The sequence below is a fragment of the Etheostoma cragini genome, chromosome 12, assembly GCF_013103735.1.
Source record: "Etheostoma cragini isolate CJK2018 chromosome 12, CSU_Ecrag_1.0, whole genome shotgun sequence".
NCBI classification, from domain to species: Eukaryota; Metazoa; Chordata; class Actinopteri; order Perciformes; family Percidae; genus Etheostoma; species Etheostoma cragini.
Window position 1 is genome coordinate 3,773,405 of NC_048418.1, and position 26,087 is coordinate 3,799,491.

Here is a 26,087-nt window from a genome sequence, read left to right on the forward strand (position 1 = left end):
CCAAACTCGACACACTAGTCTCTGCAGAAGGTTCCTGGACCCTGCAGAAAGCCTAAGACATTGATCATAAAGGCTGAAATACATAATACTAATGAGGACTGAAACACTACCACTGCAGATTGAACTAGTTATTAAATAAACTGCAGTTCAATGCAGTCACCTTTCATTACCCATTTTATTCATTCACCATAGTTAGACCGATAAGTAGCTGTCTTCTTTACCCATTGGCTACAGTCTTCTAATAGTGAGTTGCCAGTGGGTCAGCAAATAATTTAAAGAATGTGAACTTGTGGCTTAACATTTCTAATGTATGTTGATACGTTTTTGCATGTTTTTCTACGTAATAATGAACATGTGTTGTCTTTTCAAATCCACTGGGGAAAAAAAACTTTGTCAAATATTACAGTTTGAAATCCTCCAGTTTGACTCATTTATCATGATGTCACGATGTCACCTACAGTATGAGTAAAAAGTTACACAGTCATTTTGTTAACTGCACTACAATGTACTTCGCTTTCTTTTGTTCATGTCATTGTTATATGTGCACATCGCTGTTATTGATATTTATAACTTAGGTTGCTTTAAAACTGGCAAACTTGTCTTCAGCCCAAACTACGCTGAATCCATGAAATCACTCAGCCGTAATCTGATTTTACACAAATCCCTTACTCACTGTAGAGACACAAAGGGCTCTTTAAATGACTTCTTTCACACAAGCAGTAGTACTCCTCAACACGGAAACACAGTTTGATGTGCAAAATCAGGGGACTCCCCTTTAAACCATCTTTGTTACCAAAGGCAGGAAATGCATGCATGTGGATGTCTTTAGGACATCATTAATGACATTTTTACATTGTTAGTGAAAGAAACGTGGACACGCCAGCCTCATTGATGTATGGGCAGCACAATATGTTTTAGCTCGGAGTGTAATGGAAAAAATGGGCTTGTTTTTGAGCTTCTTTGCAGCCCACTCGGGTTGGGCTCCCCTTGGTCATGGTTACCTTTCTCGCAGTTATTCTCCATTTCCGCCATGCATGTCAAAACAGGCACCAACCTTGTTTCCAGGCAACAGTGGTCCACAGCTCTTTGATGAGAAAAGCATGACCACAGATTGGAAAACTCGTCAGAGCAGCGAGCTTAGGACAAAGGGGGGCAGTCAAATTCAAGCTGAATATTCAAAAAAGCAAACCCACTGTGAAAGTGGCCAAAGAAATGTTGGCTCTAAGTGGTAGCTTAAAATGCTGACGTCTTGTGCCAGCCGATGGCTCTGGTCATTTCTATGGCCACCACTCAGTGTGCTGTATATGTTGCTGATGTCAAACTATAACAGTGTTGCATTCACTCAGCGATGGGAAAAGTAGAAACCCTGTCACTGCATAAAGTAATGACCCCTCTCTTTCAACTAGATATACAGTATGTCACTACATACACCATACACCCCTTATACCAAATCAGTCCCCTTGAACAATAGGGTGAACCTGAATGCAGTGTCCATTGAAAGAAGGCTCACCATGTCCGCTTTAACTACAGGAAGTCACTGCCAGCACATGTAGCAGCTAGCAACAGGGCCAGAAATAGCACAGCACTGGGTTTCTATTTTTCCCATCGCTGAGTGTATATCTACTTAGTGTTATTCTTACAGTAGTTTGTATATGAGGAGATTGGCGAAATTTTCCTGAAATGAGCTGGCTTTAAAAGCTGTGACCACACACACAGGTTTTTCTTTAAGTTAATCAGGCTGATTAGACCTTTTCCCAGGACTGTGTGGGTGTGTATGGGCTGTTTGATTGACAACTTTGTGGTTCTAATAAATTCCCACCGAAGCTCTGGCCTACCTTCAACCGAAGCTGAAGTCTAATCAGCCTGAATAACTTGTTTTCTATTCTTGCTGAATTTAAAAAAAAAAAAGAAAGAAAAAAATGTATAATCCTCGTGGCTCGGATCTAGTTCTCTCATGGCTGTTTAAATAGCGAGAAGCCATCTAAATTCTTTATACTACATAACAACAGTATGCAAGTTTAGTCATCCTACGTGTCAAATCATATACACTAACCCTGTTTAATATTCACTACATTTAACCAGTTGGGATACAGCTGTTGTTAGTGTATGCAGATTAGAGAAGAGCAGTGAGGTTATTCTGCAGACCTTGATGACTTAATGAATGTCATCTTGTACGTTTACTCTCCATATATAAGACACTCCATTTTTGCTCATAATGCTTTTGGGTTGTCCCAAGACTTTGGACTGTGGGGGGGTGAATGTTTGTGTTATGTCAACTTAAGTCAACATTATTGACATGAGATCATGTTTCATTAGTGCACCTACTGACAAGTCTAATTTATTTTTTCCTCCCCCAAATTAGCTAGCTTAGTTAAGTCAACAAATGATGTACCCTTGAGCATGGCACTTACTGCTCGACAACAGATCATTCTGAATGTATAAATGTGAATCTGAGCAGTATACTCTTTTCAAAAGTATACTGTGCCCATGACTAAACTATAAACAAAAAGGAGGGTCACACATACTGTATTTGCAAGACACTGACAATTAGCTCCATGTTGTGTTACTTATAGGCATCTTTGCACATATAGTTCAATGTTGATGCTTGGTTATATATATTTTTTTTTATTGTAATTTATTTTTAATCCATGTATATTGTGTTTTTATAATTATTGATTTTATTGCTACTTAACACAACACTGTAACCATAAGCAAGTACTGAAATATAAATACTCACCATCCCTTTCAATGTCTGTCATCCTCAGGTTCTTTAATAAAAAGTAAACTCCACATTTCATATGACCTATGGCTTTTTTTAAAAAATCCTACTCACAATCACATCCTGGACATAATGGGTACAAACACTGTTTTTTGTTTAGCACCAAATGCATATGGGCCTTTTAGGACTGTCAGCTGCTTTAAAGTAATTTGGTTTGGTCTAGTGACAAATTGTAGTATTATTATCAGCCTTTATCATGGATGGAAGGTAAAAGTCCTTCTCGCTGGTGTTTTCACAGTCCACTAACCTTATCAGGATGGACACTGGTATTGGATGTCTGACATTAAGGAATAAAAAATAAGTAAATTAAACCACATGAACAATAAAGGACCACAGAATCCCCCCCAAAAGTGACATAATTATAGACAATGATTATAAGACAAAGTCCGAGATTCAAATGTCAATAAATTACAAAGTAAAGCATATTGCCCATAAACATTGGAAACGTTTATTTAAAGTATATTGAAATCTGTGAAGTTTAAATTAATGTTTACTAGCTTGCATTCTTCTTCCTCCCTGTCTTTGTAGGCCCTTTTCTTCTAACTGATGATTGGTGGAATAGCAAGAAATTGTATGCAATGACAAATGTGTCTTGCATTGCCTGTGCGCACCAGCACAATACCAACACAACGGACCCGCTCATAAAAACATTGCTCCATAGCACTGCTGGTGTTCAGAAACAGGTTGGTAACAGCCAAGCCACGACAAGAAACCAACCACTTTAAAATGGGATAATAGGTCAGTGTTGGCCAACAAATCAGTGAATGCAGCTTTGACATCATAACGGTGACAAGTTCTTACATCTTTATTGGGTTGTTTTATCCATTTCAGTGCAGGAAAACACAGTAAATGTAAACAGCGGAAGTCAAAAGCAATTGTCAAGAAAAATTAAATTATTACTATTGTGATAATCAATTAATCAAAAACATTTTATCAAAAAACAGATTCTTCACTCCCCTTTGAGAGTAAAATGAATATCTTTGAGTTGTGGACCAAACAAGACATTTGATTCAATGTAGTCTTGGGTTTTGGGAAACACTGAATGACATTTTTTTACCATTTTGATGACATTTGACAGACTGAACAACAACTCAATTATTTGAAAATAATGGACAGAAATATTCTACAATCAAAATAATTGTTAGTTGCAGCCCTCCTAAAGTAAGTAAAAACTATGTTTTTGTATTCTTCAAAATATTAAGTATAAGTATAAATGTGACAAAGTAATAATACTGTAACCTCCTTTGGGGACTTTCTCACTCGCCCTCTTCTTTCACCTCTATTCTCTGCACCATTTAATAAGAAACTGAAGTAGCTATTAGGAAAGTAGATCTGGGCGGGAGACCTAACAGTCAGTTGTTGTGGTAAAGGGGCTGATTATTGTCTCCACTTCAGTAATCTCAACCACAAGTTCTCTGATAATAGAAATACTGTCGAGTGGCAGCTCGGCAGCACTCTCTGGCTGCGATCCCGTTGGCTGAGGGCTTTGGAGAACTTCCTCTTTTTCTTTCTTTGCTTCTCTTTCTGCTTGATCTGCTTTCTCCTCTAATTCTTCTGCACCTTGACTTTTCTCAGTCTCAAGCTCACCATCTCTCTCTCCATCATTCACCCTCTCTTTGCTCTCTCTCTGTTCTGTGGTTAAGGCAGTGGCACTCTCTGCTGGCAGTTCAGAGGATCGGCAACCTTCGTCAACGGGCTCACCTTCTGATTTGGCTACACCTTCATCTCTCACCTCCTCTATGTCCTCTTCTTTCCCTTCTTGTGCCTGTGTCTCTTCCTTCCCGTCTTTGATGCTTTCATGTATCTTATCTATCTCTTTCTCCTCCGCTGCCTCTTTATTCTTCTCATCTTTTACCCTCTCCATCTCCCAATTGTCCTTTATTTTTCCTGTCAAGTAGACCGCTCTGTCGAGGCTGTACTGTGCCATCGTCTGCGTTACAGAAAGTGGTGCGGAGTTGCAGCCAATCGCCGAGTTGTAACCAATCGCCTCGCTTAGTGATCCAAGGCTGATGTTGTTTCCTGTACAAGGCGGATGTGACGATGAGGCACAGGGATGCTGGACGGAGGTCTTGTCTTCGGTTCCTCTATCAGCGGTCGAGAGGTCAGGTGTAAACGACCTTTCCGGCGTTGAGGATTGAACACTTTGAGCATCTGTAGACTGCGGTGAGGACAGAGTGGACCCTGAAAGGTCAGAGTCTGGGATGGGATTGGTGGAATCTGGGTTAGCAGGTGCATCGGGTGTACTAACTTGATGTGTAACAGCTGCACAGTCAGCTGTGGCTGAGTTGAAAGACTCAGCTGTAGTTGACTCTGTTGTCGATGGTGTGTCAGTTCCAAGCTGGACTTCTTCTCGCGTTTCCTCAACACAAGAAGCCTCCTCGGTTGCAGATTCATCAAACTCTTGTGTCACAACAATCACTGGTGATAGAAGCACTGTGTTCTGGTCACAGCGTTGGGTGCTACTGGGGTCATCAGCGTTAAGATCTGGGTCACTCTGACGGGAAACCTCAGCTGTGACTGTCTGAGTGTCTCCGTCCTCCACCACAGGTGCAGGTTCTTTACCTTCACTGGGTGGTGCTTCTGCTGAAGAGGAGTCTCGAGTGGCAATGGCTGGGCTGCCTGGTGCAGTGCGAGGTGGTGTCTGTCCCAGCAGACTGTACTGACTAATGGCCAGATCTGATGTGTCCAATAAAAGACTGTCACTCTTCTTGCTGGCTACATCCTGGACAACTGAGGTTAGAGAAAGACAGGTTTGTTCCATTTTAACATTATTAAACATTATTATTCAGCAGAGTAACAAAAAATAAATGGAGCTGCAGGACAGGGCTGCAGCTACCATGGCCATGTACTTTCAGGGAATTCTAAGTATTGACAACATAATGTCAGTGCGTCCACATGATACAAGCCTTCCATGACTGTGCACCACCCCTTCCTAATTTTTTCTGGCTGTCACAGGCCTAAATGATCTGAGTGGGAACAGCCTGGCTGCTTTTAGGAATAACATTCACACAATATTAATCCTTGACCAGTAATGAAACAATCTCCCAGAAACAAAGAACATGGTAATATAGTAAAAATAACATGAACACACTGTAGTGAAGAGATAATTCAGCAAACGTGTACACTGTGAGTGTGTGTTTACCTGTTTCTATCTCCTTACTGAGGATGTTTCTCAGTACATCATCATAGATATTATGAACCAGGATAAAACTGCTGTAGTCTGAGAAAATGTACTGCTCGAACTGCTGCAGCTCCTGGACAGAAAACACATGTACAACTTTGTAGAATTAAAGTACAGAAATGAGAGTATGAATGTGTAGAGCGTCATGTGTGAGAGACGAGTGGGACAGACTGCGGTCGTGTGGATTTGACCTACACTTTTCCACTTGTTGTCCATCTTCCTGGTTAGAGCAGGCAAAGTGATCTCCAGGAGAGCTTCCTGGTAGAGCCTCCTCTGGACAACTCTGCTGTCATGGTCCAGCTGCTGCTCACACACACACACACACACACACAGAAGAAAAAGGCCAATCAATATTAATATATAAAGCAAGAGGTATGGGACTGCTTTGCAAAAATATGCAGAGTCTTGTTCACCTACGGATTGTGTCATTGGATCAGGTGATTTCTTTGAATATTGTTCCAATTGAGCCAAAGGGGACAGAGGGGGGACCGACATGCACAGGGGTCGGCAACCTTTTAAATATGGAGTGGCTTTTTAAGATATTCTTGTTTATCAGTGTGCCATATCAGCCTTAAGCCTGACAACATCTACTGGTCCCGCTGAGGCAGCGTCCATTTTTTTCATGCCACTGGTTGAGTTACCGCATGCCGGGTGGTTACTGACCTCTGATCTAGCATGACAGAGTACTTGCATTACACATGCACACTGTACATACAGGTGTGTATGTAGAAGTAAAAAGACATATACACTGGTTGCCTGCAGGCTACAGTAGATACTATTTCTAAAGTGTAAGAAAATATTTTGATTTCCTACCTTTTATTCATTTTTAAAGATTAATTCTGAATTCTTTTCTGCAGATCATTGATTCTTAACAATTTATCCATATTTAATAAATGATCATGGAGCTCACACAGAAAACTTTCCAAATTCAAATGAATGAATGAATGAATGAAAACTGACTTTGGCGCATGACATGTTCACGTTTTACCAAGTGGATTTATTATGAGGAAAAGCATTTCTCGCCATATACTGTAACTTTATTATTTGACATTGCATTTTGTCATTTATTTACCTTCAGGACTCTTTCTTTGGCTCTTTCCATGTTGACAGGAATTTGAGAAGGCTGCCGTCTGGCTGCTGACTGGAGGAACAGCTCTAAGGTGTACACAGCACTGTTCAGCAGCTGGAAGACACAAATGACAAACACTGCCTGTGTTTTCTGCGACACAAACTCTTTCAACTTCAACTTCAGGGCCATGACTGAAGCTCCAACACTGTTCTATACCTTCTCCATCTCCAGGTTTGCAGAGTGAACCAGTCTCTGAGTGCTGCTCAATCCGAACCGCTGTTTTAAGTCTTTAAGTTTCTCTGCCAGGTTCTCCACCTGCCTGTAGCACTGATCCAGACTAATGGAGCGCAGAGGGGACAGGGCCTGAAAAACATACACAAAACAACAAACATGAACTTGCTTTTGGGTGGAATTTCAAGTTAAAGTTAGTAAAAAATCACCCTGTACACACATTAATCATAGACCTATGGATATCCATTTAAATCAAAACCCTGTCTATCCATCTCTCAGGTTTGGTGGTTTACAGATTGGGCACGGTTTTAAATGAAAAGGCTCCGTAAGACTCTTTCTCAAAAGACAGACATCCATGAGACAAAGGTCTCCCTCACCATCTTTGTCTCCTCTGTTCCTCCAATTGTGTGTGTGAAGGCTGAGTCCATCTGTGTGTACAGTGTGTGTTGCATCCCCTGAATTCCTGCACTTATGTTTTCTGTAAGCGCTTCAAGGATGGAGGAGATGTAAGGTGCTACAGACTCAATGCACACTTTGTCTGCGTCTTCACAAAGGCACGCTGGAACACACACACACACACACACACACACACACAGATATTCAATAAACGGACACGTTTAACAGTGACTTTACCTAAGAGTCTATCAGACAGTAAACTCAGATTGTAGCCCCAGATATTTGTTTGATAGAACAGCGTTTTGCCCGTCAAAAAACATTCATTAATGTTAATTTATTACTGTACTATTACTGTTCTTCCCAAAATGTAAACTGTAGGGGTTAAATATCAACGTGCAGTACCTTTGACTTTCTCCTCCAGGAAGCAGTGAGAAGACATGATCTGGTCCAGGTTGGATCTGATTAGTGCCTGATTGGCTGATGCTGTCTGACGACACTCCTCCCTCAGAGCCTCCAGGCTTGCAGTGAGTTGTACCAGCACCAAAGTGTAGGTCGCCTGCACTGTCTACAGTATACATACAGTGTATATATATACACACAAAGACATAATAAAAACAATAATAATAATCCATGAAACACAGAATTTCAATTTTTTTACAAAACTGATCACACTTAAATGTAACAGAGGGTAACAGACAGTTAGTTGGGCTGATGATGGATGAATTTAGCGTTTGGCTCGTACAGCATCTGAGTTGAACAACATCCCTCTCAAGCTGGATTATGTTGGTGTTTCAGTTTAACTCACTGCCAACCACTGTCGTATCCTTTCTGCCTTCTTGCCCTTAACTCGGGATTGAAGCTGACTCTGTAACCATGACAACACTTCCTCCATCACCTGGGAGGCCAGCACCTACAAACGCAAACACACACTTTAATAAGCAAGTATACGAACAACCATGAACAGACTGCGTTTGTGTGTGTGTGTTTGTGTGTGTGTGCACGCTGACTTGTTCCTCAGTGCCCAGCAACTTTTCCCAGGATTCATAGCATCCTTTGTCCTGCCGGTAGAGTCGGAGGGCTCGGACGTACGCCTGGCTCTCATAGGATGGATCACACCAGGGGTCTGCAGGGAGGATTTAGTCAGGTTATGAGGACTTTGGATGAAATGATGTTCATCCTTTTTCCTAACCAGTATTGTGTGTGTGTATCAAAGCCTGACATGCAAAGTCTTTACTCCTCTTTGCCATAAAGCTCCACAGATGTCCAAAAATGATGAAAACAAGTTAAACTTTATTTTACTTTAAGTACAAGTCCCCATGGACTGAGCTACTGCTGCTGCTGATAGGTAAGCACACTATCTCACTATCTCATGTGTTGGATGTGCTACTCTTTACATCATGCGTATATGCTCTCACTGCTATGTTTCTACTGATCCGAATTTAATGTTATTACTTCTAGTGTTGCTGTGTTTAGCAGTGTTAGGTTTCACATCACTCATTTTCAACATTCGTATTTTCTGTTTTTTCTTTGTTTTATCCTAATACTATTGGTCATTTGTGGTTTTGTTCCACATTTAGGCTTTTGCACATTCTTTTTTCACTAAATTGACGTTTGAGGAACAGAAAGCTCCGCTAATGCTGAGTACACTTCCCTTTATCATCAACACCATCTATTTGAATTAATCTGTATGAATCACACTAGTGCAGCTAAAAACTGAAGCAGGCAGCATGAATGACATGTGATTTGCTCCTGGTTCAGTGTACACCAATTTAAAATACAACACTGTAATTACTAGCAGTTCCTTCTTAGTATTCTTGCCTCTGAATTAACCCTAAAAGTGGGGGTTTAATCCCACATATATACACACACACACACACACACACACACACACACCAACACAATCCACCAATATGGTGACATAATTTGGCTCATATTCTATAAGTATCGCCATTAATACACATTGATTGTTCAGTACAGCAAAATTACTGCACTCCTCATGTAGCAAAAGTCATTACTTTACTACACTAAAGCCATTTAGTAAATTTTGACCCATTTATTAAAAAAAAGAGAGAAAAAAATAAAGATTTGGCACAGTTTTTAAATGAAAATTGCAGAACAACTAACTTGGCTGATCTTGGATTGATAAAAGAGAACATTAGTTTTTGTCGAAGTTCATTTTTTAAGCTATTTGACCCAAGAGGATGCCATCTCCAGATATTAAATCTAAGAATAGAAGTTCCACAAAAGTAATAAGAGTCACGTTAGACTGTTATTTGAAGAAAACAGTAACATATTACTTGGGGATTAATAAGACCAACACTGTTTTGTATTTTAGCCCCTGTAAGTGTCTAAAATAAAATAATGACTGCTGGCCGGTGTTTCGTCCCGTTGCTGCTGAGAACGTGGTGGTGGCTGTGCAGATATGACATGCTGTTTATATTTTTAAACCTTACGACATAGAGTGAAGGAGTTGCTTTTGCAATGTATCCTTGCTTACCACAAAGGAAGTCAACAGTATTAATATTTGTACGCGTCGCCAGGGCAACTGCAACCGCATAAGTGACACATGAAAAAGAGTTAACCAGCAAGTGCACTCTTTTTTTTTTTTTTTTTTTTTTTTTTTTTTAACCTCCTCTCGCATTACAGATGTGTTAAAGTGTTAAGGCCAATTTGAATCATCAGCCTCCCACCACCACAATGGTCGGATGGCGGTTATGACTCAAACACAATCTTGGCAGATACAATTACTTTTTTAACAGGATATAATTTAAAGCATGTAATGTTGTACATTGTTAGCCAATTTCAAATAACACATTTTACAAGGAAATAATGAAAAGATTTTTTTTTTCAATGAGTTATGGTTGTTTGCAGCTTCCCCTATTGGGGGGGTCAATCTTGGTTTTTTTCTTCCAGATGTAAGTAATTCCTCATTTTCAGCTTCTTCTTGCATTATGGGGCAATGCTTTCCAGCACCACCCCACAACATTTTATTGAGCAAATTAAATGCTTTATTTTCAAGTTTTAACTCCCCATGTAGCATCAGTAAATACGCTGCGTACTCTATAACCCACCTTTTTGCATCTTTCAACTGTAGTTTCCGAGGAAACACCTCAGTATTCCTCCAAAATTGCATTTGACATGTTTTCACTTCTTAAAGTTGTACATGTGTTAGCAAACACAGCACATTCACACATCCAGCACACCTAAAGCAACATAAGCACTCCATCAGAGTCATTTGACTGGCCACCATGCTTAGTCTTAGTAAAAGATTCACTCTCCTCACTCGGTTTTGGTCTCCACCAATATGAGAGAGGGATAGATGCCAGCAAATGCTTAACTATGTTCACCAGCTAGTCGCTAACTTAACAGCCAAATCTTTGTGAGTATTTAATTAAGCAAAGACACATTTTATTCCTAATGAATCCAAATGTTAATGTCAATTTGTAAACATTCTTCTTTGAAAAGTTGCATAGTCTGTCTTTCATTCTCAGACATGAGATTGGTTTCCTTATTGTCAATAAGGAAACCCTTGTTCTAAAAATGTTTTGAATTCTTCCTTTAGAGCAGCAGAGATGCTAGAAGGATAGTTTTTTTTCCAGATGTGAGTAATTCCTCATTTTCAGCTAGGCCTTGCAATGTGGGGCAAGCTTGTTTATTACTTCCCCAGAAAATTTTGTAACTTTCCACTTTTTCAAAGTCATTTCATTTTGTCTCTTTCAAACATCCATAAAAGTGAGGAAATGTGCATGCGAGTGTATATTTTACCAAGGTTGCTGTGTCTTATGCAGGTCTTGAGGGCAGACAGGAAGTTATCTCGTTCCGCTTCTTGTTGGAAAAGGAAGCAGGTGTGGCCCATATAAGGCCGGTGCAGATAGACAGCAGGCACATCTGGAGAGGATACCACTGAAGAAGAATCCTCCTTCACTCCTAAACACACACATGGACATACACAATAGTGTTACAGATGTGACTTGACTCTAGACTCTCTGAACCATGAATGAGTAACCATGCTCAACAAATAAAAGCAGCAGAGGCTTTTATCAACCGGTGGCAGCAACTCATAGACATGCTTTAAAAAAAGAAATAACTGAGCCACTGCAACCATAAACAACACTAGCTTGACAGCGTCATCCTTCCAAACTCCACCCTTTCGTCCGAAATGGTCACACGTGGTTTCAAAAAACGAAGATGGTGACGGCCAAATTTCCAGACTTAAAGCTTAAAAAGGGCAGTCCACAAACAAAAGTAGGAGATGTCATGGCTGCTATGTCCACTATTCAATGTGGTTAACAGAGCATAACAATCTATTATAAATACTGCAGGTATATTGTTATACAGGAATATGGTAATACTGCCATTAAGTATTCCAGCACAGGTCTGCTCCAGGTGAGCTCTGGACTCCTCCTCTGTGGTGAACACACTGCCCCCTGCTGGCTGGAGGACCACCTTGGCTGAACATCCACGACTGAAAGTCTACAGGTGGAAACACAGACAAGAAGGTTAGAGTCCACATCATTTATATTCTGAATGTCATTTTTTGTTTGTAAAAGTGTGTATGTGCCAGTGTCACCTCCATGTTTTCATGTATCTCCACATTGTAGTCTCTTTTTAAGACTGCGTATCTCTCTCTGCATTTCTTTCCCTGCTCATCCCAGCAGGAGAACTTAACACTCCCTTGGTACAGCACTTCCTCCTGAGCAGACTCTGGCTGTGCACACACACACACACACACACACACACACACACATATACACACACACACCCAGCATAAACATGTAGTCACAGTTAACCAGTGTTGGTGTGTTGATGAGTGTTCTTTGACAGATTGACAGGTGCAGCACCTACCTTGGGTGTGAGCAATAGGCCCCTCCCCTCTTTCTTAGGCTCCACCTCCTGGTGTAAATGTCCGATGTAGGCTGGAGAGTACTGCTGACGGTAAAACACACTGAAGCTCTGGAATGTACTGTCAACAAGTCCTGGACACAAACACGGACACACAGATAATATGGTTTTAGCTTTGTTTGCCCTCTTTTATTTCTTCCATCTCAAAACTTAATGATCAGCTTATTGATTTATTTTAAGAAACCATTGGTACATAAATAGTAGTAAAAGTTATAAGGGGGGAAATGTGAGCATCAAAATTGCACAAATCAATATTTCTATTTTAACAATGGATTTAATAACTCTTACTGATGACCCCACAAACAGTTTTTAGCCTTTTTAAGCGCTCTCTTTTGATTTTATGGCCTGCAACTTTACTGTTTGGGTTTCATTTAACCCAGGTGTTTTTTTTTTAAAAGCTTTGATGAACTTTACAATATGCTCAGCATTAAACGACAAAGTTAGCAACAGACGGGTGAGCATTTAGCAGCTAGAGAGACAGATATTTTTCTCAGGAGTTGGAGCCCAAACCAGAGTTAAAAGGAGAGTGAATGAGATGTGTGTATGTATATATATATATATATATATATATATACACATCTCAGAATTAATATACTGTATGTATTCATCAGAATGAATGCTAATCTTTATTCATGTCAGCTGGATGTGTAATTAACTGACTGATACCAGCTCTGTTTGATAATAATTTGTCAAAGTTGTGTTTTCAATTGTTGTGTAGCTTAGGAGAGGAAGTAACACACACACACACACACACACACACACACACACACACACACAGAAGGACAGCTGTGGGTCTGAATTGTAATAAGAAAATATGTTTCCAAATCTCATTATCTGTAATATTAAAATACAGCTTTAAAGATATATTTGTGGACATCAAAATGCATGCTTAATACAACATACAAAGTTGTGTGGTCTGTGCAAGTTTGTTAAATGTCAAATATTTATTGATCTGTAGAGAAGAGGTGGATTAATTCCTTTCTCTCTGCAAGCTCTGGATGGGTTTGAATGTGGATCAGTCATAATCTGTTGTTTATCATTTGTTTACTGTGTATGGCCATTATCATACGTTGATGGGTCACTCTAGAGTCTGTAGACTTTCGTCTTACACACACACACACACACACAAGCACAACCCAACAATGTAATGGTTGTAAATAGCTGTAATTACATTGCAGGAGATAAGTGACAGGATGTGACTGTGATGATAACATGTATGGGAATGCTTGTACAGAAGTGAGTGAGGCAACTCACAAAACAAATTTTGTTTCATCATTCTTTATTTTTCAAGTCAAAGTTAATTTGAATTTGAAATTGTAATTTGTGACTTGATTGAAAAAAAAACTGCATTCTTACTAATAACATAACATAGTTTTATGGGGGTGGAAGTGATGCTAATCGTCCTGGTGGTAATGTGAGTAGGTTTACAGTAGACGCACAATGTCCCCACTTTGATTCCGGGGACCTTTATGGCGTGTCACACCCAACCACAGGTTTCCTGTCTACCTCTTTGCTGAAAGCTATCTTAAAAAGTGCAACATAAATTGTCATGTTGTGTCCTCATCATGCATGCAGAAAACACCTTGCAACTACTACTTTTGCAAAAACTACATATATATCTACTACCGCTGCTAATATAAAAACTACTACTTCTACTGCTACAACTGATACAACTATAGTTTACTACTGCTCTAGTTGCTACTATTACTTCTGCTGTGATTATGATTATGATTAGAAGGGCCACCATCACTGCTACCCAGGTCCCCTCTTCTGTTATTTCTTTTATATACCCTCTATGGAAAACTGGGCCATCAAAGTCCTCATAAAGAATCCGAGAACAACAATTGTCCAAAGCCTCAGACTACACTGTAGAAATGCCTGGGGAAAATAAGACAAATAAGTAGTTTTATCCTACCTTTGATGTTGTTGACTTTAGCCTCATCCAACAAGCCAGAGGAAGATGCTCCCATATTGTATCAGTTTTCCTTCTTGTCAAATGAAAAGCTTAATTCAGTTATCTGCGTATGGAAAGTATTCACAGGATATGAAATACATGTCAACTAAATGAGCTGCTCTGATGTGTCAAGACGTTTTTGCTCAGCTCATTTCCTCCTCTCTGTAAATCACGCTGCATTCAAGTAGTGTTGAAATAATCGGACAAATGAGTTCCGGGCTGGGGAAATTCATGTCTGAAGTCGAAACATATCGGTAATCGACTTGCCGAGTTGACGTCATTGAAACTTGACAGAAGAAAGTAAATGTGTGTGTAACTGTGTAAATCTCTTAATACATCCATGGTGTAAATAGATTTCTGTTCAATTTATGCATAAATTGAGACGGCTGGCTTTACTTTCACATTGCAGCTCAGTGCTAAAAATATCAAATTATGGGTAGAACTATTGATAAATGCGGTATGTTGAACAGTGTAGAAGCAATATCAGCCAAAATGTATTAAAGCCCACCCAACTTGTTTTATTCTGTTGTATTTTGTTATCATCTTATTAAGGAGCTAATGCTGTTTATTTGACATTGAGTGAGCCAATGGTTTCTGGTTCAAAACTGAATGCTAAACCTAGCTTGTTTTGAGCTGCTTCGGATGCTATTCCGCCTTCTGTGTGTTGTGTTGTGTTTATGTCCCTGTTCATGCTGTCGAAATACCATCTTCCTTTATACTGGTCCCCCCCAGATGCAGATCAAAGTACACAACACAGTGAGACTGTCACATAGAAGTCCGTCACATTTGGTTAAGGTAAAACTTTAATAATTCACATTTTTGCATATAAATGTTATTTCTCATTTGTAATATGGTATTAGCTTATTGTAACCACTTCTGTCAACGTAGAGTGACCTAGATTAGTTAGAAATGTTATGTCAGAGTATGATGACTTTGATGATGAGTGGGTAATAGTCCTCCAGTCTCCCCAACTACAACCTCACACACAAGGGTCAAAACTGACAAGGAAATGGACCCTTGTGGAATGAATGAAAGCATGCCTTCTTCACAACCTCCTTTTAGAGCCATCTGCTGGTTAACACGGGGACAGGACTATGTTTTCTAGCTCTATGCAACACTGTTACTCGATCATCCCAAATTCCATCAAAGTTATGTTCCCAAATTAGAAACGGGATTAAAAAAGTAACCATACAGCCAGTGTCTGTCTGTCTGTTTTTATGCTGATTTGTGTCATTATGTGTTCATGAATCACAGGATCACAGGCTCACGGTACGATACATGATACATAACAAAACCGATGATAATGATGAGCACAATGCTGCCATTCTGCATGAATCAATATATTGCTAGACAATCGTATAATGATACATCCCAGTGTTGGTTTAAATATGAACACAAAATGCCTGGTATGGTGAAAAGGGGAAGTGCAAGTTTTCTCTCTTTATTCACTGCAACTCCAAACTGGTAGAAAACAGCAAAGTTCTGCAGCACACGTTTTTCAGTCTGTAATTTCAGAACCATGAAGAAACTATGGATCCAGACTTTGGACTTAAACGTGGCTCGGACATGTGTTATTTTCCTTAATTGTTGACAGCCATCCTGTTGTTTTTTTGTTTGTCTGCTTTTTCTTTGAGAACGTGTAAACCCACCTCTGTAGCTTTGAGGCCCTGTGTTATGTCTTTTGCAACTATGTTGCATATCCTTTTATAGGTGATTATTAGCTGAATTTCCAACTTGTACTAGATGTCTACTAGGCCATCTGGGTCTGAACTAAACATGGAAAAGCAGCATTGAGTTATTATGCACCACATAGGCTACAGTATCTGGAACAGAAAACTGAAGGCCCACTGCAACTCTCTGTTCTTTTAAATGAAGGATGAAGACTTTTCTCTTTGATGCTGCCATTTTTTAAAACAATTGTCCTTTGTCTTTGCACTGTGCCTTTTATTCTTGTATTTCACTGCTGTCTTACTCTACTTTAGCTGTTTTTATTCTCTCATTCTAATTATTGTTTTTAACGATTTTATAGATATAATAAAGCTGCCTTGCCTTACTTCAAGGGTTTGTTGACTGCCATGAGTGGATAGTAAGATTGAAGAAGGCTCTCTCTCTCTCTCTCTTTCTCTCTCTCTCTCTCTCTCTCTCTCTCTCTTTCTCTCTCTCTCTCTCTCTCTCTCTCTCTCTCTCTCAGTCAGTCTCGGTTTGGACCGGGTCCGGTGTGGAGTTCTGTCACCGGCGACACGTCGCATGGAACCGAATAGAGCTTCTTTGTCTCCGGCATTTCACGTGACCATTCGTAACTTATTCATTTTCCTTTCGTCCTTTTTTAAATACAGTTTTCATTGACAGGAACTGAAGTGAGTCTATTGTGTGAAGTTGTAAATCAGGCAAAATTTGAACCAGCGTTCATTCATTGCGTTTGAGATGTAAAACGCTTTAGAAGACCTGTGGACACTTAGCCTGTTATAATTCAGAAACCAGTGGACTGTTGGAAACGTGGTTCGTGTGTTCTTTAGCGCAACGACTACCTGATAATTACCTGAGACGGTTTCTTCACAGAGAGCTGCCTGGTTATTGTGGAAAAATGTTGCGAAGATTCTCTCTGCTGCTTTTATGCTGTGCTGTGTGTGGCCTTGATGCTCAAGAGGCGGACAAAAGTGATGACCCCTCGCTTCAGAAGATGCTGTTGACCGAAGCAGCAGAGCTGGGCACGCCGGACAAGGATGCTCCCTCCGCGGCTAAAGTGGAGAGCAGTCCGCGAGGAGGGGAGCAGCATTCCCCGGGGACAGACGCTCCTGGAGTGGAGGGGAGAGCTCAACCCACCGCCGAGCCTCTGGAAGATGAGCTGGATAACCAAGAGAATATCATTAGCCAGGTCAGTGTATGCGCGCCCATGTTTCCTTCATCGCCAAACTGCATACACAAACTCGTAGTTTTAATGGCAAATTGCCCACATCAAACGTTCAAAACTAGCCTATAGAAGAAAGATTTTACGTATAGTCTTAAAAATAGGCATACTTTAATTCGGCATTATCCAATTTACTTAAGGCTATTAGTTTACAAAAAGTTATTGAAGTGAAGTAAAGTGAAGTTTTGTATGGCCTGTGCTGGCTCAAGAAAATTATAATCCTGTTAATGGTGGGAACTTTTGAACCGTCAGAACTTCAACCCAAAACCAGTTTAATGTTCCTCTCTCCACGTGACTTCTTTTGATCTAATTTGCCAACAGGCTTGTGTGTAGAGCCTTGTCAGATCACATCTCAGTGGTTAGGCTACTTGGTGAACTCAAGAACATTTTCCATCCAATTCATCAAGTAAAAAACCACATAAGAATTCAAAACACTTGGGATTTTTGGACACATCTTGCTTTTGAACTGTAAACTTTAAATTTCTCATTTACAAAATGAAAATGAGATTGACTGTATTAGACACAGCAGTTTTTACTTGCAAAACTAAGCCTACTGTTACTTTAGTTTTCCTTTTTAACACAATCCAAACCCCACAGTCCATCATTTTGGCTTGTATGACGTGTAAATCAGACCCAGGCCTGTGTGTGTGCTCCACGGCAACAGTTTGCATCAATCTTGTGGTTGGTTATGTAATATCCTTCAAACTGTAAGTGCTCCAAACCAAAAAGTGCCTGTTTGTAAACTCCTGAAGCTATCTTCTTCTCAGGCAGCTCACCACTGCTGCAGCTGCAAATCATCACCCATGCTACAATTCTTAAAAAAAAAAAAAAAAATTTAAGTATTTGCTGCTTGATACCAATAATCAAATTTGTGTACATTCATTTTAAAGTTGAGTAAAAAGTTAGTGTATTTTTTGTTTAAAGTTTCCTTTTGTTTGGGCAACCTGTAGTCAAAAATGACACTTAGAAAGAAGAAAAAAAACTCCTCTTCTCTTTCAGTTGCTGGGCGATTACGACAAAGTTAAGACTGTGTCATCGGGGTCCGACTGTGTTTGTCGCTGTATTGTTCGACCAATCAAACGCTCTGACTGCAGCCGTATCCATGACAGCGACCAGGCATCACCATCCCAGGATTTTTACACCGTGGAGACAGTTACTAAAGGAACAGACTGCAAGAAGTGTGTGTGCATGGCTCCGGCTTCAGCCGTCAACCCCTGTGAAGGAGAGTACAGGTTCAAAAAGCTACAAGATGCCAGCAAAGATGACATTAAGGTAGAAACACACGTGCACACACAGTCGCTTTTGTTGTTTTCCTATTGGCTATTGAGGGCTGATGTTAAAGATTTTTCCCATAGTCCTGAACAAAGATTTTGGCCTTCTCTGTCCTTCTTTAATTTTTCTCTGTCATACATTTCTGTGATTTGACCCTTTTAGCTGGCGACTATTATTGACTTGTTGGAGGGCTCTCTGTACGGACTGGACTTGTTAAAGCTCCACTCTGTCACCACCAAGCTGCTGACCAGGGTGGACAACATGGAGAAGGTGAGCATGCATACCTACATGCACAGGACACCAATCTGCTATCCATCTTAGTAAGACCCTGGATTTTATATGCAGTATAATGTTTTGCATGGAGCGACCATAACTCCATAATCACAGGGAAAAAAATCTGCTTTCCACAAGGAAGAATGCAACAGGGGGGTACATAGTGGATGGAGGTTTTCAGGCTTTCTTTAGCCAAAGAGCTTTGTCCACTTGGATACCATTCATTTTCATTGTCAGGATAAAAAAAAATCTAATAGCTATAATTAGTATAGTTGCAGGCATACAATACAATAAAACTGGATTCTCAATGACGTTTCAGCAAAAATATTTTAATACCTTTCATACATTAAAACGAGAATATGGCATTTGTTTTTAAAGGATTTAGTGAATCCGTGTACTTTAGAGAAGCCTGTGCAACCTCTGGGGCGTTTAGCAATACGTGTTTTCAAACACAAAAATGCACATATGTCTGCCGTGTGTGTAGTAATAGTGTCTTATCAGAAGCTTGTTTTCTTGGGGTGCACAATTCAGAAAATGTCACGATTTGATTCAATATTTGATTCAAAAAACAATTCTCAATTAAAAAAAGATTCACAATATGTATTTACTTTTTCCATGTGATAGTATACACGCCATTACAAAAGAAAACATATTTCGATGAATCAGCAGAGCTTGAATCGATTTTTTTTTGCACACCCCTAATATTTCCCCTGACAAAATCGAGACAACTCCACCCCGTTTTTAAGCCTATATTTGTTGACATTTTGGTAACTAACATCAATGAAATTATGCTGAATTAGCTCTTAGCAGTTATTATTATTCATTCGACCTCGATACCGAAAAAGCGGCTGAAGATGGATGGATGGCGTTGTTATTCATGTATGTACAGACTTACAGACTAACTGATTTGAAAGGTTATTATTTTCATTTGTCACCACTCTGGTATATTCTTAAGTTTGCCATTGGGAATCCTGCTTAGGATGGACTGTTAATGTACTGTCACCATGTGTGTGCACTGCAGGCCTTTGCCCGTAATTTTACTGAGAAAGCAAGAGAGAAAGAATTTGGGAAGGAAAGAGCAAAAGAGAAGAAGCCTCAGCAGAAAAAAAAGAAAGTGAATGATTTGGAGCGTACAGGACAGAAAAGTGGAGCCGCTGCCTATGGCGACCAACAGGTATTACCTGTATGAAGATCTGGTGCAACATGTCAGAAGCAAAGACAGACTCCCACATATTATCTGTTTTCAAAACAAAATGTTTTCTCAACTGAATATCACATATTCTTTCTAAATTATACAGAAATGTGAAGTTCTGTCGCAGAAGAATCCATTAGGATCACAGAATGATGGTCTGGAAACGCCACAGCTAAGCAAGAATAAGACAGGAACTCAAAAGCCAATCAAAGACCAGACAGAGCCAAAGCAGCCAATCAAAGACAAGAACAGCATGATCATCAGGGGTGTGACCTTCTACAAAGCAGAGGAGAGCTACGAAGAGGAGGACAAGGAAGAGGAAGGAAAACATGGTAAGTCTAACACACCTTTATTACTGAAATGCTTTTATGTCACATTATGTTGAAAAAATGTTACGACTTGTTGGCAACAACCTGAAGGCTTTGTCTCCTAACCTGTCAGGAGGAATGTTTGTTATAGACCTTATGATTATTTTATACTTGATTTATATATTTATAACCTTTCTTAGACATATTTCATTATTTATTTATTTAATATTGAATAACATGGCATTACAAACAGTTCACTGTAAAAACAAATCAAAAACACAAGTGATCAAAAAAGCCTTAGTAATATTTGGTTCAAATCTAACAGCTATAGCAGGCAGAGAGAACTGTTTGAAAAAACTTTATTCATCATAAAACTGTCTTTTCTTCTTCATTTGACTTTTTTTACAGCAACCCTATCTACAAATGTATCTGTGGACTTACTGATCTCTAACCCGCCCCCACCTACCACGGCTTTCCCCACCAAGAGTCCAGGACCTTCAACCTCTATTAGCACCCAACTAAACCTCACTATACAGCCTACCCGGCACGCCAATCAGGATCCCACCTCACTCTCAGAGATCAATATAAGTCCACCTACTGATGCGTCTCCCACAGCAGGGTCTCGGCCAGGACCCAAAAGTCGACTCAGCTGGACGGAGAACCCCGCTGACCAACCAAAGACCACGAAAAAGCCTGGTAGATATAATACTTATTTTAGGAGTTTTATCATTAACCCTCCTGTTGTCCTTGGGTCAAATAATAAAAAAAAAGAAGTCCATATCTGAAATATGGCTTTCTTTTTAATCAAATTACCACAAAAAATGGATTGGATTCCAGAAAACGGTCTTTGCTAATACAATTGATCACTCTCATTCCTGACTAAATTCCTCTATACGTTCCTCTGATCTTAACTATTAGTCAAAATAATTCATAATTTCTGCTTTTTTAACTCAAATATTAGGTATAATTCTCTATGAATGAGGGTTATTGACCGTGGATTCCAAAAATTAGTGTAAAACTAATGGTAGTAAGGTGAGGTTAGTGAAAACTAAAAAGAAGTCTGAAAAAGGGACAAAAATGTCAAATCCTTGTCCGTTTTTGAGCCGGAAGGACAACACAATTGTTAAAAATAGGTGAAAAATTGCGTTTTAGAGTCTTGACTCACAGGGTTACCTTTTGTGTGTATTCTCGCAGCAGTGTGTAAGGACACATTAGCAAGTATCTCTGAACCGGTTCAGCTGAACTCTTACGGCCTTAGTGACGGGGCCTGGATGAGAGATGCTCGCGGCCATGGCAACGTCATCTACCTCACTAATGGTCACTATGGCAACAACCTCCTAGAGTTCCGAGACATGGACACCTTCAAATCAGGTATAGGAGTTGTTTTTTTGTGCGTGCGTGCGTCTGTCTGTCTGTCTGTCTGTCTGTCAGTCTGTCTGTCAGTCTGTCTCTGTGTGAACCTGTAGCAGGTAATGAAGCCATAATTTCCCAGCATGCCAAGTCATTAAGCCTGATGTCAGAGTCTTTGTACTGCTTATTAACTGCAAATAGCCAGTTATATATAAAAAATATTTTCTATAGATAATAAAGGTCATGTTGATTGTGTGTTATGACCAGCTGCACGTGTTTTCTGTGTGCTTCTCCCACTCAGGTCAGGCAAGTAATTCATACAAGCTGCCCTACAGTTTCACTGGAACAGGCCACGTCGTGTTTAATGGAGCTTTCTACTACAACCGTGCGTTCAGCAGGGACATCGTCAGATATGACCTGAGACACAGATATGTAGCTGCCTGGACCACTCTGAATGATGCTTTACTGGAGGAGCAAGTTCACAGGACACAAACGGAAGTAAGACCCATGGTATACTGGACACTTGGGACACTTTAAAAGGCCATAATGGGTCAGTCCAGGGAACAAAAACACTACAAATCACTAGAGTTCCAAAGGTCAAATAGCAAGGAGAAGAACAACTGCTCTAGTTTTTTTCCCCTCTTCATTTCACTTTATATTGCAAGAGAAATATGTCTGTAGTTTACTGTTACCTCAATCTGATAAAAGAGGAGGGAATTGTTCAATATTCTGGGAATTAAATTTAGTTTGTTTTGGTTCAGAGAGTAAGATGTGAAGATCAATGCCACTCTAATGTTTGTGCGTTAATTACGATGTTGCAGTTTGGAAAAAAAACTTACATTGATATGAAGTAAAGCTAATTAGTTGTTCCAATGCAACACCAGCGCACAGCAGCAGAGCTACTCCTCCGCCATGTTGGACCACCAGTAAAACCTCCCACCTACAAAGTGCAGTAAAAAAACAAAGTTATTTTTGTTCTATTGTCATATATAGTATATATTTTAGAGCTGCGGTCATGCCATCTACACTTCAGAAACATCTCCACTTTAAAGTCGATTGTGTGGGAGCTGACAGGAACATCATGGTGCACACAGGTGCAACGTAAACCCTGAAAACTAGACACAGCTGGCCCTGAAGGTTGTTTAAAATGAAAAAGTTTCTACGTTTAATTTCCCATGATGAAATAGATACATTTGTCATTACTTTCTGGTTCAATGCAGCAGCTAACTGGTTATATGCTAAAGTCATACCAATACTCCGTTCATTTCTTCAAAGGTACATTTAAAAACTGCTTTCAGCAAACCCCAATATTCTTATCCCAAGTCATATCCCATACGCATACATTGCTACTGTATATAGGTATATTTAATAAAAATTCCATAAAAAATATAACCGAATGCTCTGCCATGTCATGCTCTGCACTCTGTATACTTTTCCTGCTTTTTTGTCCTTTGCCAATCACATGCCTGAGAAAGTCAGGGGAGGATTACTTTATATCTTGGTTCATCTCAACCTGCGACCCCTAACACATACAAGTGGTTACATGATCCATTGTTAATCTAAAAGTACTGGTTATAGCTGTTAAGACAATTCTTTTTACTTTTCAATAGTTGGTCCACTGTAAATTACAGCTTGTTTTATTTTCCAGGTGGAGTTTGCTGTGGATGAGTCTGGCCTGTGGCTGCTCTACCCCGCTCTGGACTCAGAGGGTTTCCACCAGGAAGTAATCCTGCTCATCCACCTGCGCCCCCGAGACCTGCAGCCAATACAGAGCTTCCGCACAGGTCTTCGCCGCGGTCGCTATGGAAACAGCTTCCTGGTTTGTGGCGTGCTTTATGCAGTGAACAGTATGGAGGATCACTACGCTAATGTGACATACGCCTTCGACACACACACGCTCACACACACTGTGCCGAGTCTGGCGGTCACGAACATGCACGCACACATCTCTCAGCTGGCTTACTGCCCACTAGACAAGAAACTGTACGCATGGGACAATGGACATCAGATGAGGTATGACGTTGTCTTTGCTTATTAGAAAGAGGCAAGAGGTCCAGAAGACATGAGATAATAACTGAACAGATATGTTATCAGTGTTTTGTATCTGATTGACTGTGGATCAGTCTAACTGAGTGTGTTTTATATTGATCTCAGCTGCTGCTTTGTCACACACACAAAAGTCAGTATCAAGCTGCAACATATTCACATTTGGGAGAAACCAAAAAAAAGGTTATATGAAAGAATATAAATACATGTATTCACATTTTCTCTTTCCAAAGATTCCTCTGAATTGAAAACTATGTATACCCGCAAATTCAGATTATGATTTAGAAATCACGGTGGAGAACGCATTCTCATGAACGGTTTCGTACGATATTTTACGCAAATGTATGCAAATCAATTTGTATGAGATCCTACAAAATTAGGCGACCACCTGCTGCTCATATAACAATGGCTACTAGGCCTGCACGATAAATCATTACAAAATCACGAAATTACTTTTAATTTTTTTTGTTAATGACTTTAAATCTCATTTAATTTTACAAGCCGACTGCATCACAAACGCTACTACTTTGTTCTGTGTGTTTTAAACATACTGTACAAAATAGGCTTTAAAGTGCTCCCAAGTGTTGCAATACTCTCCCTTCTCTTCATTGAAGCCTCTATGTTTACAGGATTGTGGTGATGCACAATGTGGTATAGGGGTGAAAAAAATCTACTTTGGTACTGCCAATTTCATGTGTACAATAAACATTTCACTGTAAAAAAAAAAAAAAGTCGTGGCAGAGAATCGTGATATCAATTCTAAGCTAAAAATCCTGATTCATATTTTCCCCGAATCGTGCAGGCCTAATGGCTACAGAGCTCTGCCGACAAAAGGTTACTTGGAGCCAGCTACAGGGCTCTGAGAGATGATGGTCCATTCAGGGTCCCTGGCGGTTGAGTTTAGCATACAAAAAGTGAGCGTCATGCAGCAACGACGTTTCGTTTAGGCACCAAAACGACTAGTTAAGTTTAGGACAAAGATCGCGGTTTGGATTTAAACACTCCCGAGGAACGGTCAGGTGTTTCCTAAGTAAAAGTCTTTTGTTTTTGCCGGGAAGCGAACTCTGCTCCCTGGCTTCAAAGCGCTGTGTTTTAGGAACCACACATCCACCCTTACGCGGGTCAACAGCATTCTTACACAGCAGCAGCCCATGTGGTGCATAAAATCTGTGGAATACGTCATAGTTGATGCCTGAAAAGGTGTCCATTTTCAGGAATTAATGGACCACGGAGGAGGCATGAATGATCAGACGTACAGGGCCTACTAAAATGGCCTGCTGTAGGTCCTTCCTCCAGATCATGGTATAAATACAAATTACAGTGCATTGCTTCTCGTAACTATATGTACAAATGGTTCCTGAGACCAGCCTGCTAATGGTTCTAAAAATGCTAATAAGTATCCTGTTAATCCCATTCTTAAACAACCATTTTTGGAAAATTACACACTTTCTCACATCATGTTTATTATTTCATAAATGATGATCACTGGGGAGGAGTGTACTCCATACAGTTTAAAACTTGAACACTTTAATTCACATAGAAAAACACAATGCTCATTGAAGCTTTCTGCCTCTAAACACAGATCAGCCATTGGTTTCTGTTATGACCTTCCATAAGTTCAGTGCTTATAGGAGCTTTTAGTATCATGAAAAGTGGGATTTTTAAGATTTCTTGGGGCATTTTTTGGCCTTTAATTGATAGGACAGTTGTAGACAGTAAATGGGGAGAGAGATGAGGAAGACATGCAGGAAAAGGGCTGCAGGTCAGAATCAAACCCTGGGCCACTGCGGTAAGGACTGAGCCTTGGTACATGGGAGCACACTCTACCAGGGTGCCCCATGTAAAGTAGGATTGATCTAGTATGTAGTAAGTTTATGATTTAACTCATATTAAGAGTTCAGTAGGGATCACTATTCAGCTTGTGAAAGCAGTTGTCTGGAAGAATGACTTCATGATGTCATCGAGGTTATTGTCTCAGCTGCAGCTTTAAGACTACACGGTATGAGCCTGTGTTGATTTGTATAGCTGGAAAAATAATTCTCAACTCCCCAACTAGCTTGTTTATAACTTCTATGCCTGGTCGGGTTGCCTGTAGGACAGGTCGGGATGATAAGATGTTATTGATTGCATCGTGGTATATGTAGGATCCAGTGTTTTGGGGACTGAAAGTTAAAATATCTAGGACTCTTCTCCTTCAATTCTGACAATATTTTAAATCTGTCTCTT

The 26,087-nt window shown here is 40.0% G+C and overlaps 2 protein-coding genes and 1 long non-coding RNA gene across 5 annotated transcripts; 2 read left to right on the top strand and 1 right to left on the bottom strand.

Annotated features, from left to right (window-relative positions):
- Window positions 1–20: 20 nt before the first annotated feature.
- Window positions 21–23,981, top strand: LOC117954444. Its single transcript, XR_004658822.1, has 3 exons — window positions 21–1,801; window positions 6,362–6,367; window positions 23,970–23,981. It is a non-coding gene; the product is annotated as an uncharacterized LOC117954444 (long non-coding RNA).
- LOC117954433 (protein Niban 1-like) lies at window positions 3,753–14,689 on the bottom strand. Of its 3 annotated transcripts, XM_034888226.1 has the most exons (15): window positions 14,474–14,689; window positions 12,502–12,632; window positions 12,227–12,364; window positions 12,009–12,129; window positions 11,422–11,583; window positions 8,664–8,779; window positions 8,462–8,566; window positions 8,059–8,221; window positions 7,638–7,819; window positions 7,246–7,392; window positions 7,033–7,143; window positions 6,156–6,263; window positions 5,922–6,033; window positions 4,118–5,509; window positions 3,753–4,085 (listed from the first exon to the last, which is right to left on the bottom strand). In XM_034888226.1, the coding sequence occupies exons 1-14, from the start codon at window positions 14,526–14,528 to the stop codon at window positions 4,125–4,127; spliced, it is 3,036 nt and encodes a 1,011-aa protein (XP_034744117.1). In that variant the 5' UTR covers window positions 14,529–14,689; the 3' UTR covers window positions 3,753–4,085; window positions 4,118–4,124. The 3 variants fall into 3 exon arrangements, with proteins under 3 accessions (XP_034744117.1, XP_034744118.1, XP_034744116.1); XM_034888227.1 differs by having other exon boundaries at window positions 3,753–5,509; window positions 12,012–12,129; XM_034888225.1 differs by having other exon boundaries at window positions 3,753–5,509.
- Window positions 17,097–23,853, top strand: olfml2bb (olfactomedin-like 2Bb). The gene is made up of 9 exons (XM_034888247.1): window positions 17,097–17,387; window positions 18,420–18,692; window positions 18,855–18,962; window positions 19,987–20,139; window positions 20,285–20,489; window positions 20,874–21,161; window positions 21,660–21,836; window positions 22,117–22,313; window positions 23,464–23,853. Exons 1-9 carry the CDS (start codon window positions 17,097–17,099, stop codon window positions 23,851–23,853), a joined length of 2,082 nt encoding a protein of 693 aa, XP_034744138.1.
- Window positions 23,982–26,087: the final 2,106 nt, after the last annotated feature.